This window comes from Drosophila teissieri, chromosome 3R (assembly GCF_016746235.2).
Source record: "Drosophila teissieri strain GT53w chromosome 3R, Prin_Dtei_1.1, whole genome shotgun sequence".
NCBI classification, from domain to species: Eukaryota; Metazoa; Arthropoda; class Insecta; order Diptera; family Drosophilidae; genus Drosophila; species Drosophila teissieri.
In genome coordinates this window covers 22,771,640-22,786,634 of record NC_053032.1, presented here as the reverse complement: position 1 = coordinate 22,786,634, position 14,995 = coordinate 22,771,640, and the positions used below count along the sequence as shown (strand labels likewise).

General features: G+C 43.3%; 3 protein-coding genes across 8 annotated transcripts in view; 1 reads left to right on the top strand and 2 right to left on the bottom strand.

The window, feature by feature from the left end:
* The first annotated feature begins 55 nt into the window (after window positions 1-55).
* Window positions 56-4,779, top strand: LOC122620929. Its single transcript, XM_043798615.1, has 6 exons — window positions 56-326; window positions 389-834; window positions 886-957; window positions 1,025-1,373; window positions 1,426-4,444; window positions 4,496-4,779. The coding sequence occupies exons 1-6, from the start codon at window positions 212-214 to the stop codon at window positions 4,662-4,664; spliced, it is 4,170 nt and encodes a 1,389-aa protein (XP_043654550.1). The 5' UTR covers window positions 56-211; the 3' UTR covers window positions 4,665-4,779.
* On the bottom strand, window positions 4,682-6,849 carry LOC122620931 (myogenesis-regulating glycosidase). Its single transcript, XM_043798618.1, has 2 exons — window positions 5,053-6,849; window positions 4,682-4,995 (listed from the first exon to the last, which is right to left on the bottom strand). The coding sequence occupies exons 1-2, from the start codon at window positions 6,824-6,826 to the stop codon at window positions 4,796-4,798; spliced, it is 1,974 nt and encodes a 657-aa protein (XP_043654553.1). The 5' UTR covers window positions 6,827-6,849; the 3' UTR covers window positions 4,682-4,795.
* Window positions 6,850-7,403: 554 nt separating this feature from the next.
* LOC122622028 (furin-like protease 1) overlaps window positions 7,404-14,995 on the bottom strand; it is a 152,038-nt gene continuing 144,446 nt past the window's right edge. For 4 of the 6 annotated variants that reach the window (XM_043800137.1, XM_043800132.1, XM_043800134.1 and 1 more), the window contains 3 exons: window positions 14,261-14,427; window positions 12,166-12,241; window positions 7,404-8,399 (listed from right to left, as the gene is read on the bottom strand). In XM_043800137.1, the coding sequence (XP_043656072.1) occupies window positions 7,654-8,399; window positions 12,166-12,241; window positions 14,261-14,427 (989 nt within the window). In that variant the 3' untranslated portion in view covers window positions 7,404-7,653. Of the gene's footprint in view, window positions 8,400-8,767; window positions 11,191-11,548; window positions 12,242-14,260; window positions 14,428-14,995 lie in introns of those variants that run through there. The other 2 variants (XM_043800136.1, XM_043800135.1) reach the window with 2 other exon arrangements.

Genomic DNA, 14,995 nt, shown 5'->3' with positions numbered 1-14,995 from the left:
GCGTAACCTTGACTACCAATCCAAGTGGCTTTCGCCCCTCCGTTCAAAGTGAATGAGCAGTCTCATACAAAACTACATAGAAGCAGAGGTAACTACGGAAAAGGAGGATCGTAGCGGAACTCAGATGCACCAACTCGCAAGCATCCACGTTTAAATTTTGCTTTGATAGTTTAACACTCTCCAAATCGACATTTGATCCCCGTACACAAAGATGGTCAAGCCATTCAAGGCACCTCGTTCGATGACAGCCAGCGGTGGCCGAAGCGGCAGTGTCAGCTCCAAGGAATCCGACCAGGTCTATTGCGTACTGCTCCACGTGGTCGAGGGTGGGTCAAAGTGTTGTACCTGACCTCCCTGAAGCTAATAGCTAACTTTCTGTCCTGTCCAGCTATAAACTTTATTGGCCGCGATGCCACCGAACGGGAGCAGATAGTGATGAATGCCGCGCTGAACGGTGTGGACTTTGAGGTGGAGGGCACCCAGTCGGACGAGAACATCATCTTCAACAGCAATTGCATCTGGGAGTGCGACCTGGCTGGGATCAAGCGGATTAAAACCGACCACCGTCCCGTCAAATTGACCTTCTATGCCTGCCGTGGCGGCGGAGCGGAACGCAAGACCATTGGAACGCTGCTCCTGCCCGTCCGAGGATTGCCGGTGCTCGGCACGGTGGGCAGCCAGAATAGTCCGCACTTGAAGATGCTCTGGCACAAGCTCATCTGTACAAGCAGCGAGTTCCGTTCCCACAAGCCGGAGGTTCTGCTCATGCTGGCCATTATTAAGAAGTCCATCCTGCACACCAAGGACTTTGAACACTTTATGCAGTTCACCGAAGTAAGTGGTCGAGTGTAAGTGGTGCACACTGCATATTAATATGTTTGTTAGGTCAAATCGCCACCCACACCGCCGATGCAGTCGCCCGGACACTCGATAACTGCCAGCATGCTCCAGTCGCAGGTGAGTTGCTGCTCTTGGGAATAACACTGTCAAAAAAAGGAATCTAATTTCTCGCGGATTATGACAGGCCAACGTCTATGTGCAGTCGTTGGTGCAACTGGGCCTGCTGCAGGTGGGCAATGATCCGCTGGTCGATTGCGACATCATCGAGGTGGTGCTGCAGTTGAAGCAGCTGAGGAACGTGACCGGGCTGGTGAAGTCACTTAACCAGGGCAAGCCACCCAGCTCGGTGATCCTGGTGTTCGACTTTGTGGGCAATGTAACCAACATCGAGTTGAAGTTAAACGAATCCGACACCTATACTCTCAACGATGTCCTTGGACTGCGTTTCAAAACATCCTTGCGCAGCATGAGGCTCTACTTTCAGCGCATCTTCTACTTGCCCATCAACATGTACATGAATGGCACGGCCATAGGTGAGCCGTACTCTCTATTAAAGCACTATATACTAAGTCAATTGCTTTATAGCTCATTACCGCATGAACTTTACTAATCTACTGCCTGCGGACGACTTCTTCTCCGAGAACCGAAAGTACACCGCCAACGGCTCCTTTTCCTTTAACCGATTTGGCCGCACCGACAGCGGCAGGGAACCCAAGCCGCCACTAATGGAGTACACCTTTAGTGTGGACCTCAAGACGATATTTTCACGGCAGGAGCAGGAGGAGCCGGAACCAACACCTTCGATCGCCAGCGGCGTCATCCGTGATGTGCCAAAGGGTCGCAAGGACCCCGAAGTAACCTTGCAGTCACAAAACAACGCATCCTCGGAAAGTCTGAATGTAGGTGCCGAGTTGTCAGCCTCGGAAGGATCCTATCGATCTTTGCCTCACGAAGATGTGTCCGACTCGGATGGTCCGTCGGATTTGGGAAAGTCTCAGAACATTAGGAAGAAATTCACCCGATTGAGTACTGAAGAGGTTAACTTGGATAGCGAGGATGAGCAGTATTTGGGAAAGAGGTTTTCCGCTTCAGTAGTTCGCTCTAGTTTGAATTTGAATGAAGGTGAAGAGGCAGGTGAACTGGCTCCATTGCATGATTCAGAAACGGAAGCAATAGAAACGAAATCAAATACCAAAAAATCAAAACACAATACATCTTTACCAAGCAAGTCCAAGGATTCGTTCCAGGAATCAAAACAATTAGTCAGGGAATCTTCCCATTTAACATCTACATCTTCACGAAATACCAGAAATCCTTCGGAGGATCTCGAGAATGTTCAAGAGCTCACTTCTTTAGACTTGTTTGAGTTGGAGGAGAAAAGACAAGCGAAGATAGCTGAGTTGGAAAGATTAAAGGCAGGTCAAAGCGAATCCTTAGTGCAAGCGAAACTCAAAGTAAGGAAATCCAAGGTGGACCTTGAAGTGCAGGGGAATAAAAGCCAACTAGAAACTATAAATGAGGACCTACCAAAACCTTTAAGAAAATCCAAGCCGGTTTCCAGTTGTGAACTAAAGAATATACCAATAGTCCAGAAAAATCCTCCTAAATTAACTAATCCAACGGAAAACGACAACTACGAAGAAAATGACGAGGACTTAAGTTTCGAACATGCTCTTCCCGAAATACAGAGTTCCTCCAAAAAAACAAAAGCTTCAAAAACTGTGCAACCACCTGAGCACATGGATACTGATTTAGATACAGACATAAGTGTTCTTAGCATTCGAAAGAAATGCAAAACCAAATCGAAACTAGTAGTTTCCGATGAACTCGATATCTGTGAGGATTCATCCACCAGTACGCTGGGAAAAAGAAGACCTAAAACCTCTAGGGGCGATCTAAACCTGCGAGCCCGTTGGGTGGAGGTTAATAAGGTGCAGACTGAAGCCTTGGTTGAAACGGAAAAGTTTCTTCAGGAGACTTGCCGTGCCGAGCTCGACGAGGTCCTCTACGAGGATCAGGTGGCGCTCAGCCAGGCAAAAGCTGCCAAGCCAAAGAAGAAACTTACAAAACCCAAAGAGGACAAGGTCAAGAGAATCGACTATGAAAGTTCTTATGAGAAGGAACTCACTTTCTGTCAGCCTGAAATGGATCCTGTGACAATGCTAAGTGAAAATCCCATGGATCTGAACGATTTGCAGAGCTCGGAAGAGTATATCTCTCTGTCGGAAGGCAATTCATTACCAGCAGAAATGGTTTACACAGAATCAGAACAGCGGGTTACTTTGGCCCACACCAAACACGAAAAGCAAAAAGTGAGAGCTTTGTCAAAGAGCAATCTTCTGGTTGAGGTCAGGAACTCCGAAGAATATATCTCTATCTCCGAGGGCAATTTAAGATCCTCTGCCCGTTCCAAAACAGATTGTGTTAGGAAAAAGATAAGAAGTACGATTCACGAGGATCAGGAGAAGCTGGCGGAGATTACACCCTCCGAGGAACATTCTTCGCATTCGGAATCCCGAGGGATCGAGAAAGCAAATTCAATAACCGAAAAGCCTCAAGTAGATCGTGTAAAAAAAAGAAGAGGTCTACGACAGGAGAGCCAAAAAAGTATCTTCAAGGCGGAGGAGGATGTAGAATGTTTAGAGATAATAAATCCAGTTATTGAACAGACGGATGTGCAAGTCGTGAAAAAGAAAAAGGTTAAGAAGACTTTGGTCACGGATAATGCTGTGGCTCTCGACTATGAAACTGTAGAGGAGAAAACAGTAAAGCCTGTCAAAAAGAAAATAATCAGGAAAAAATCAATTATTGTGGATAACATAGAAGACACCGAAAACAGAAGACCAACCGATGAAGTTGTTTCTGTTCAAACTAAAAAAATTGTAAAAAAAAAGACCAAGCCTCCATTGGTTGAGGAATCTACGAAAACCAAAAAAGGAGAATCTCGAAGTGAGTTTAGAAACTTGACAACCTCTGAGGATGATTTTAGCATGGAACAACCTTTAAATGCAATTGACTCAATAGGACAAAAAATCAAGTCCTGGCGGAGGCAACAAATAGACCTCTTTGAGCAGGAATTGGCACGCAAGGAAATGCAGTACATAAAACAGCTGGAGGAGATGAAAGGCCAGGAGGCCAGATTACATCAACTACACAAGTGGGAGCCGAGTCTGAACGAGACCTTCATAAGCAGAAAAAGTAATGTATCGGCAGTTGACTATGAGGCGAAGTTTACAGAGCTTGAGGAGCACATAGCCCTACTGAAATCGGAGATGGAGGAGCAGGTTAGGCTTTTCGAGGATCGCAGTGGAGAGTTGCGGCAGGAGAACCTGCAGCTGTACACCGAAAAAACTGAGCTAAAGGTGCGCATCGCGGCCATGGAACAGCAGATTGGGGACCTCAAGGCGCACGGCTCCGACGAAGGAGGAGATCTTAAGCAAGTTCTCGGAGAACTAAGATCGCAGCATTACCGGTATAATAATCTGGCACGCGAAAAGGAACTCTATAGGAAGCGGTGGCGCAGGTCGGCCAAGCGGGTGCACGCCCTAAAACTGGCCATGTACGAAAGGAGCTTGGAGAGGGAGCAAAACAATATTAAATTCGAGTATGTACTTTATTCTTTATTTAAAACTTGATTTAACCATTTCGCTTGCAGGCCCATTGACCTGCGAAAGATCCTGACCAAGGATGCTGCGGAATTCGAGCGAGAGTACGGACAGTTTCGCCAGAATGGCATGTCTCCCAGATATCCGCTTAATTCGCTGTCCGGATCCGGTGACTTTTCGCCTCCAAGCAGAAAGCGAGTGGCGGCCAATAAGATTTAAAAATACGATCCATTCGATTTTACCAAATTATCTGTATGAACTTTGTTTTATTCATTTAACTTTATCGAGTTTGTTCGTTTTTTTTTTTAATATACACGCTAAAAGATTAAACATATGATCTGATTTCCCCACTACTCCAGTGTGAATCCCACGCGCAAAAAGTAGGGAAGGGTGTCCAAGGGTGCGGCGTAGTCCATCACCCAGGTGGGTCCAGTGTACACCTGGTCGCTGTTGCCATCCTGCCACTCGCCCTCCGGCAGGTATATGTCTCGCTTGGTGGCGCCCTCGACCACAACGGGCGCAGCGATGATGTCCTCGCCCAAAAGGAACTCTGCGAGAAATAAGTTAGCTATAGTTGTTCCAATCTAAAGTTAAATAATAGGATTACCATCATAGATAGACTGCGCCACCTCGTCAGTGGGGGCGATCCACCAGAGCGGCATATTCACGGGTTCACCAGAATCCACAGCCCGCTTGAAGAGCTTCATGATGTAGGGCGTGTAGGTGGCGTGGAGGGTGGTGAAGTTCTTGCTGATCGCAATGGCCTCGTCGTCAAAGTTCCAGGGGACGAAGGAGAACTGCAGGGCGGGCATGAAGACATTGGCCTGCAGCCAACGCAGGAAGAGCTCCTTGTTGGGTGGCTTCTCGTAGTAGCCATTACCACCAATCATATCGGGCAGGACGAAGGGATAGCCGTTGAGGTTCATCTGCAGCATCGAAGAGATCAGTGTGAGCAGGCCGTTGTTCCATCCCCACTCGGAGTCCTTGTCCACGATGCGCACGAAGATTGGCTGATCCTGCGTGTTCTGGGCGGATCGCACCTCGACCATGTCTCCGAATGCCGCTACAGTACGCACGTAGTCGCCCACCGCCTGCAGTGGAGTCACCATGGAACTGCTGGCCTGGAGCACAGGATCACTGGGCAGCCAACTGGTCTCACCGGCATCAAACTTGAAGCTATCAATGCCATCCTCATCCTGCAGCCGCTTCAAACGCGTGCTGAACCACTCCTGAACCTCCGTTTTGGTAAAGTCCAGAATGGCTGCGTCCTTGGGCTGGCTGTTCCACCATTGCGTGTCCGAGCTTCCCTCGTGATCGAGCACCAGATACCCCTTAGACTTGGCCTCATCGTAGATGGCAGTGCAGTTGTTGTTGATGAATGGATGAATCCACAGGGTCACACGGAAACCCAAGGCCTTGAGGTCATCAGTCAGGTTCTTGCTATTGGGGAACTTATTCTTTCTGAAGGTCAAGGCGCCATAGCAATCCTCCCAATCATCGTCGATTTCCAGTTGGCTGTTGTTGAACCCGTTATCCAGGATCTGTTGGGCGAACTCACGGACCACATCGTCGGATACCTCGGCCTTGTAGAGAGCCCAAGTGGACCACACAGGATGCATGACCATTCGCTCATCGGGGTAGCCAGTGGGTTGGCCGAGGAACGTTTTCACCGCATACCTATGGGCTGCCTTGGCATCCTTGGCCACAGCCACATGGTAAACGAATTTGGCGGAGGTCACTCGCGGATCATAGGGCAGAGCACTGATGGCACTCAGACACAGCTGGTCAGGATGGGCAGCAGTGTTCTGGTCAATAAACAGCGGCGTGTTGCTCTCCACATACAAAAAGACACCGTCGCCGTTCAACCAATATCGCTCGCCCACACCGAAGTTGTCCAGCTCCTTGGGCAGGTAGGAGTAGTTGCTGTGCCGCTGTCGCTCCACTGGCCAGTAGTGTTGCTTCTGCTCCGGACCACTGAACCAGTGCGTCGATCCGGTCCTCAGGGGGAAACAATCCCGGGGTTGGCTGCCTTGCTGCACCTGATCTCGGGACACTTTCACATGGGTTATCTCGCTGCCAGTGCCGGCAACCACTGCGCTGGTGACCAGGGTGAACTCCACGATGGTTTGGCCATCGGTGAGCTGGTAGCTACCACTGCTGGTCGCCACCAGATTGGCGCTGCTGTCGAAGTTGTCGAAGGTCACCGTCTGCAGCGATTTGTCGCCCTTCATCAGCTCATACTGCAACTTATCGCCGCGCCGAAGTCGCACGTAGACATTGCTGTTGGCGAACTTGTAGCGCTGCTCGATGCTGGCACAAGTGTGTACCGCCTCCCAGAGGCAGCAGGATGCCAGCAGCAGGGATAGTAAAATAAACCTCATTGTCGTGCGATTCTCAAGACACAACTGCCGGTCAGGCACTGGTTGATCAACCTAATATAGTGGCGATAAGGAAATCGAGGAAATTTCGTGGGGGCTTCGGTCAGCGTATTATACAAATAAAGCTCTTGAGCGATGTCAACACAGTTCTCACTGGGGGAGAACACTTCAGACAGCTCCGTGATAACCCGTCCGATAAGCCCTGGCCGGGTTCCACCTGAATTCCTATTTTTTCCATTAGCTAATTGATTGTTGTCACCGCTGAGATTGCAGTTCACCTACTTACACAGTCATCAATAAAAACAATATAAGTAGGTGTATCTCTATCTCAACAAGTGCCTTCTGAAAGTCAAGGACGGCTTCAGAGGCAATCTCAAAAATCATGATATCAAATGCAACAGTTTCTTATCTTTACATCAACATATTGAGGGTTTCCTCAAGTGTTGCATCGCTAAATCGTAAATTATACCTCTTCAATGGGTTTCGAGAAGTATAATAACAAAAGTTGTGATCATTCTCGTCATCGATTTTACACACAGTGACTCACCTGTATTTCATTGAGTGATTAAACATTTTGAGGTAAGTTAAAATCATTTTATTAAGGCATACAAATTACATATAATTAGTTTTTGATTTTTTTTCTTTTACTTTTAATACTTTAATCTATTTTGGCTTGAAATAAAGGAGCAGTAATGCCGTCGAATGTAACAAAATATAGACCAAAAATGTGGTTGTCCGTCGCTTAGGATGTATACTCGTATATATATATATTTCTGGTGGTTATGGGGATGGCTAAATGCATGACCTAACTAATAATTTAATTTGATTATTCAGGGTACCAGGTGGCTGATCTCGTCTTCCGTGGAGATCTTTTTGCTGGGCGCCTCATCGTGATACTCAATGACCTCCTTCTTTCTTCCTGGGAAGTGCGCCGTGAACAGTTCGTCCTCATTGTCAGAGTCACTTAAGTCACCGGGAATTAGAGAAACTCGGGAATAGAGATCGTTGGATCGAGCCATTGCCCTGCGATGATACACGATGCCACCGGCCACTGCAATGCCCATCAGGGTGAAAATCACCGACACCAGGAGCAGCACAGTTGTGCCCGTCATGTACTGCTGGGTATTCCTGTCGTCCATTTTAGATATATCCACCACACTGGCCATTCCCGTGCTGCGCACCACATACGCATAGCAGAAGGTCTCGTTCAGGATCTTACGCAGCTGGCTGCCCGGGGAGCAGGTGCTGCACTGGGAGGCCAGGGCACCGTAGCACTCCAAACAGCTCCGATCGCAGGCGGCACAGATCCGAGAAGGTACCTCCACCAGCTGGGTGAGGGGACTGCGACGACGCCGATCCTCCGCCTGCAGAGGATCCTGCTTGTCATCTATGCTGTTCGACATCAACTGGGAATGATCCGTGGTGGGCTTGCTGTAGGGATTAACCGGAGCCGTCGTCACCTCCTCCTCCTCCTCCAGTTCATCCTCCTCCGCTTGGAACTTGTCCAGCGGATATGTGTGCGCCGGACAGACATCGTAGCACAGGTCCTCAAACATGTAGGCGGAGTCATTGCACTCTGTGGAAAGTTAGAGGAAAATGATATTAGATATTTACTTATAATCCAAAGTGGCCAGAATGAGATTTACCTCAGCGACAGATTTGGCGAAAAGGAAAGTATTGGAAAATAGTTGGTTAGAATGTGGTTACAAAAGCTTAGTGAAACTTAAACGAAATGAAATTGAGCAATGTTTGTGCGTGTTGAGATTGGAAAAGAACGACAAGGAAATACACAAGCAATTTAATGAGTAATATGTTTTAAATTATTTAGTATTTTTTTAACCAATACTACTGATGCCGTAGTGTTTTAATATTAGTTATAATAATTTATGCCAAATTAACTTTAAGTATTTTTAAAACAAACGTATGCAAGCGTACGTAAAATCTGCGAAACTGAAACATATCCCTTGCAACCAAAAATGTAAGTTTTTTTTTTGAAAGCAAGCTCAGCAGGAAAAACATGCTCAAAAATTAATAGAAAAATCATAAAGGCCAGTGTGCGATTGAAGATGGCAGTGTAGGCATGTTTGTCTAACCTTCACCAGCAAAAACACTAATCATGGACATGGAAATGTGGGTTTTTATTGTGTTAAAAAGGCAACGTAACGCATTAAACGAATTACAGAAATTAAGGGGAGAAATTGAACTTTCCGTTTAAACCAAAAAGTAGAACAAAACAATACTTAGGTTGAAGCCACACTCACCTTGTCTGCAATCTGAAAACCTCAATGGCAATTTGTGAGCGCTCCTTTCTTCATATTTATTAAATTTTCTGAGCATGTTTCGCTTGCTGTTTTCGAGTTTATGGTTGTAAATAAATTGGCTTCAAGGAGTTTTGGTTTTTACGTTGTCAATGCATTTATTTATTACTCATATAGATATTATATAGATAGATATATACACAAACATACATAAAAAATTGTATTGAGTTTCGAATTGCGTCATTCTCAATTTCCACCATCCCTACGAGGTTGTGTCACTAAATTTAAGTGTTTAATTTCAGTTTCGCTTTCTTTACATTTAAAAAAGTTTAATTTTATCTCGTTTCCTCTCACTAATTGCAAGCATTAATTTACTGTTTTTGTTCCAATGTTTTTTTTACAATTTCGTGGCATTAAAGTTAATACGATTTAATTCTAGTTTCTACCCCATGCCCTAGTACCAGTTTTTCTTTACTCATTTTACTTTTTGTTTTGTTTGTTTTTATCTTTCGAATTTTTTTGTTTTTTTTTTCGTTTAGTATAAGCTTAAAGATTAATTTGGCTTTCTCTCTAATTAGTGGTTAGAGTAAATATGCTTCAGAGTTTAGTTTCCAGTGTATTCTGGCCCTCGAAGATAAATAAGTACCAAAACTGCGTGTGCGTTAAAGAACAACAGAATACTTGGAAACGGAGCAGAATTTTGTTGTGTTCCTAGCCAAACTCACTTGGAAATTTGTTCAACATAATTTATGTGGGCACTTGCCAAAGTTTTCGGCAAATACTTGTAAGTTTTTGTGTTTCGGGTTTTGGGTTTTGTGTTGTGGTGTATTGGCTTGGTTAATATTTTCGGCTTTGTTCGCTGCTAGTGCGTAAAGTACATGTATACTGAGGAATTTGGGGGTTAATTCAACTATTTTCGATTGCTTGTCAATGCAGATAGAGAAATGCTAGCTTTAGTTTGTTTATATCTTATGCTCTGGCATAGTATGTGTGTGTGTGTTTGCTAATTCCAACAACAACAAAAAGATACTCCACCTCGTGTTCGTTACATCGCTATTAACTTGTTTATTAAATTAACATTTATATTTGTATTGTTTATTGTGCAGTTACGATATGATTATTCATACAACGAAAATGCATAGATATTGGGAATATTTATCTAAGTCAAAACCAATAGAATAGAAATATAAATCACAAAAGGAGATAAGTAAATTTGGATAAAATTTGTTAAGTAAACAAATAGTTTTTGTACTTAGTTCCGAAATCAAACAAATATTAAATGATATGTTTTTGTTTGTCGGTTTTGATAAGAAACGAAATCATTTGAATTTTTAGCTGCTGCTTAATACAGTTTTAAAGATTTAATAATAATTATTGCACTCAATTTGCTTTTGATTTGTGTTTAATAATAATGATTTAAGTAAGCAACAAATTTGTAACAGAGATATGTTTTGTTTGTGTTTTTGTTTGCATTGTGGACAAAATAAACCGGCAATTAGGTGTAAATTCTGTATTAATTAGTGTGTTTCGCGTTTTAGATTCATGTTGAAAACTGCAGGAACTTTTTATAAATTGTTTAATATAAATACGATTTAATTGTTTAGTGGTTGCTGCCTACTTTTCAATTATTACGCTATGCTTCACCCCTACACCTTAGGATATTATTTACTTGGTCACGTTTATGTGCATGACCATTTCTCGTTTTGTTTTCGTTTATTTTTGATACAAAAGTGGTTTGCTTTGCTTAGCGCCTTAAACTCTAGAAATATTTCCATTAATTACTTAGATTTGGTTTTTATTTTTCGCATCCTTTCACGCCATCGACCCATTTCAATCATTTACCGCTGTCCAAGATTTAGTTTTTAAGATTTAATTTTAAGAAACAGTCTTTTACTATGAACTCTAAACTGCAGTGGTTGTTGTGGTGTGTGTTGAACATTCCTTTCGTTTGGCTGCATGGCATTAAACAATATTTCTTATACAAAATCAAATAAACAAGAAGGAAACACAATGACTCAAATGATAGGCAAAAAATACAATTAAAAAGCTTAAGCTTGCGTACAGTGCCTTTCAAACTGTGGCGCGACTACTTGGCTGGCTTGGCAATATCTGAAATAATGCATTTAGTTTACATGTACACGTATATACACACAGATCGTTACACAGGAAAATATCTGCAGCATTTTCCAGATCAAACAAAAACCTGCTATTAATAATTACAACAAAACAATGTTAATTTGAGTAAGCAAAAGGATTAGAATGACATGAAGAGTTTGACTTGAAATTGGGAAGTTTGAGCGATCAAAAGTGATCTTATTTTTTTCCTGTGTACATGGGAAGCAGGCAGTTGGACAAAAAACATGGGAAAAACAAATCAAACTAAACAGGCTTAAAACAAACACAAACAGACTAAACGAAAACAATAAAAACGAATCGTACAAATAAATTTCAACTAAACTCTTAAACATAATGTGTATAATATATATGTATATATATTTTAGGATACGTTTGTATATAGCTGCATTGAATTGCATTTCGACTAAAATAATACATAAATTTGCTTTGTGCGTCCCATTCCTCGACAAACAAAATGTAAAGGATACTCAATGGAGAACAACCTTTGTTTTAATCCTGCCACGCCCCCTAACATGTGTGCGTGTGTGTGTTGCTTGTGTTTGTTGTGTACAACTAGGCTTACATTTAAATTTAACTACAAAATTTTTAGTATGTATATTTTTTTGGACTTGTAGTTATTCCTTCTCCACAGCACGCCTACTCTAAATTACTTGTATTTTTGTTTATTTTTTTTACTTTTACTTTTTCTCGTACTGTTTGCCATCAAACTTTCAAATGGAAATTCTTTGTTCGCTTTTCATCTCATTTCGGTTTCTCATTTCGTTCTTTACACAGTTCAATTTTGTTTCTTTTCTGTTGCCAATTTTCATGTTATTTTCTTCCGTCATTTGTTACTAAATTATCTAATGCATTTGATAATGTTGTTCTTGTTCTTGTTGTTGTTGTCGTTGGCATGTTTAAAGTTTAGAAAGAAGACTTGCATGATCATAAAAAAGAGTAAGGACAAACCTAAGCACTTGCGATCGCTCCACTTAAGGCACGCGGCGGTGTTGCTGTGATCTCGGGTCATGCCCACATCGCCCACCTGGAATGGAAAAGGAAATTGCTGCATTTAGATAGGGAATTATATACTCTTAAAGACGGTGTATAAGATGGCACAAGCTGTTAGGATACCTGCAGTCGTAGTTAGACCTTTTTAAAAATATTACTCTCGGGATGGTTCAACTTCTTTAAACACATAACAGTTTAGTTAAGTTCAATAAGTTAATATTAGGGATAAGGGTAATCTAACTAAGTGCACATCCCAATAAGACAGCTGGTGTAAAAACTTGCTAAAGCCCAGTTTAAATGACTGGAGAGCCAAACTAAATCTAATGCGATTTATTAATATGAAGATTAGGTTGAGAACGAGTTAGAGATTCACAAAAATTGAAGTCATCAACAGTGAATAAAAGCACATTAAATACATTTAAGTAGAGGATTTTGGTATATTTATGGCCATCACTTCTGCTTAAAGTCGAAAGTCGGTGCCTTTGGTTTGGTTTGGTTTTTTGGCCAGCCAGAAGTGGCTGAAAGTTTTGAACCCTCCAATTCGAGTTGTTGTAGTTCATTGCATGTTGCCGCTCTGTCTGGCATTTTAAGCACTTATGTATGTGGCTCCGTCTGGCCTTATTTATAGCTGCCCCATCCGAAAGAGGTCTGTCCAAGTCTATCTAAGTTCACATGCAATGACGTCGCGTGCTAGTTGTGCTAGGCGTACGAAAATCCTAGGGACGTGGCAACCCAACCCCTTTTCTGCCTGGAAAAGTGTTTGTTATGCAAAAAGTTTTCTTTTTTTCTTCCTTTGCAGCCAGGACGAGCGGTGAGGCGCAAAAAACTAAGGTCACTGCACTCGCCTTTATTACCGCACATCCCTTTCTGCCAGTGGCTGCCAGTGGCAGCGGGAAACAGCAACGCTTTTAAAGCACAATAGGTGCCAAAAGGTTAAAAATTGCTGGCTGCCCGGGGCAAAAGTGCACTTGAATAAAGCCCAGGCTGCCATGGGCTGGCAAAACGTAGGCAAAGTTTAGAAAAATGCTGATGCCGCACACGGAGAAAAATGGCAGAGCAATGATTCTTACAACATATAGTATATATCACTATCACACTAGTATCCCAATTATTGTTATGCGTTTTTGGTTAAATGCAATAGAGAAAGTTCGCTTTGGTCAGCTGTAGTGAAAGGGGTTTTAAACCAGAAGGTTTTCTACTTAATGCTGGCGATAGTTTTTCGCTGTGCCCCTCGCTGTCCTGGTGTCCCTGACAGAGGCACTGCCTCCTGGCCCACCGCCAAAAAAAGGAGGCTTAAAAACGGCTGCCAAAAGTGGAATTAAGATGCTGGCGGATGGTGACTTGGTTACAGAGGGGTGAGGAGAAGGGGGGAGTGCGGCAAACAGGCCCAAAAGATAGCTGCTGACAGTGTATGCCCAAGTATTTGCAAATTTATGAGCGCTATTGGGCGAGTACTTTGCATACTTGGGCTGCTGTGCATTGGCGCGTGCTGGGGAACTTCGTACATTAACAACAAAAGGCATGCGGGGGGGCAAAAAAATGAAAAAAAATCAAAATAAACAAACTGGAACTCGAGCGAACTCGAGAAACAGGCTACCTGCCAAAGGACTAGGTTCCTGCCAGGCAGCACAGTTTGCAAGCCACTGCGACTGTCTGACTGAAGGTTTAATCAAGCTAGCCACATGCAAGCACGCAGCATTGTGCCGCGATTCTGATGCGGGCTCGGATCACTACCTATCTCCTCGCTCCCGGACAAAGCATCTACAAGGCACTGCAAGACCGAGAAGTAAACAGAACACGAAGGGCAACGGGGCGTATGAGTACAGTCAACGCTCACAAAGCTGCACTAAAAGCTTATATGCACTTATATGTTTATTTTCGTAAGCATTGTACTTAGAACTTAAATTTAACTCTTGAATTAAGCTATAAGCAATTCTTTAGAAGGCCAGATTTCATATCTTCTAGTATGCAAGCGTTCACTGTACCCCCAATATATATGCTATTCATGCAGCCGGGGGATTTTCACAGCTAGACAATGGGATGCGGGACTCACCTGCTGCATATTCCTCCACTGGCCAGTGGAATCGTACTCGACGTCGTTGTGGGCCATATCGTTGCCGTACAGATTGAACTGGTTCGACTGGCTGGGATTGGCCACGTCGTCGGGTTGGGCGGGCGTTTCGGTGCCGTAGAATATCATGTCCCATTGTGTGATTTGTGCTGAAAGCGCAGAGTAGAGAAATCAAATGCTTTTAGTTATTGCTATCTGGCCAAGGGCTCAATAATCCAAATCAAATCGAAACACATAAACAAAATCAACAGCGAACGACAAACGCAAAATGTTATAAAATGTATGATATATTGCAGATTGCAGATTGCAGGCGGGCAAACAAGTCAAGTGAAGGGCCAATATATCTACCATATGAACTATACGAGTATATGGCGCAGATCAAGTGCCGAAAGCTAATCGCAACTTCCATCAAAATCCGGCAAAAAGGGATAAAAATGAAAAATTGCCAAACTGACTGCCATAGGAAAGTCAGCCCAATGGCCAACAAAACGAAAAAAAACATTTTAAAGTTGCACTTTGATTGATGAAAGTAACAAGAAAGTGCCACTCAGTGGAAAACGCGAAAAACGAGCACTACCATGTTATAGTTCAAAAACTTTAAAATTAAGGAACACACTAATAAATAAAAGGTGTCGTAATGAAAATTCCGCAAATAATGCTTTTGAATGAAACTAAAAAGCAACTGATGTGGTTCCGAAAAGTGGTTGGGTTGGCTAC

What these genes read in the sequence shown, in the direction of transcription:
- LOC122620929 (XM_043798615.1), top strand. Translation starts at nt 212, where the DNA reads ATGGTCAAGCCATTCAAGGCACCTCGTTCGATGACAGCCAGCGGTGGC. An exon ending in CCAGCATGCTCCAGTCGCAG is followed by an intron (nt 958 to 1,024) that starts GTGAGTTGCTGC and finishes GGATTATGACAG; the next exon opens with GCCAACGTCTATGTGCAGTC. An exon ending in CAAAACAATATTAAATTCGA is followed by an intron (nt 4,445 to 4,495) that starts GTATGTACTTTA and finishes TTTCGCTTGCAG; the next exon opens with GCCCATTGACCTGCGAAAGA.
- LOC122620931 (XM_043798618.1), bottom strand. Translation starts at nt 6,826, where the DNA reads ATGAGGTTTATTTTACTATCCCTGCTGCTGGCATCCTGCTGCCTCTGG. An exon ending in GGCGCAGTCTATCTATGATG is followed by an intron (nt 4,996 to 5,052) that starts GTAATCCTATTA and finishes TATTTCTCGCAG; the next exon opens with AGTTCCTTTTGGGCGAGGAC.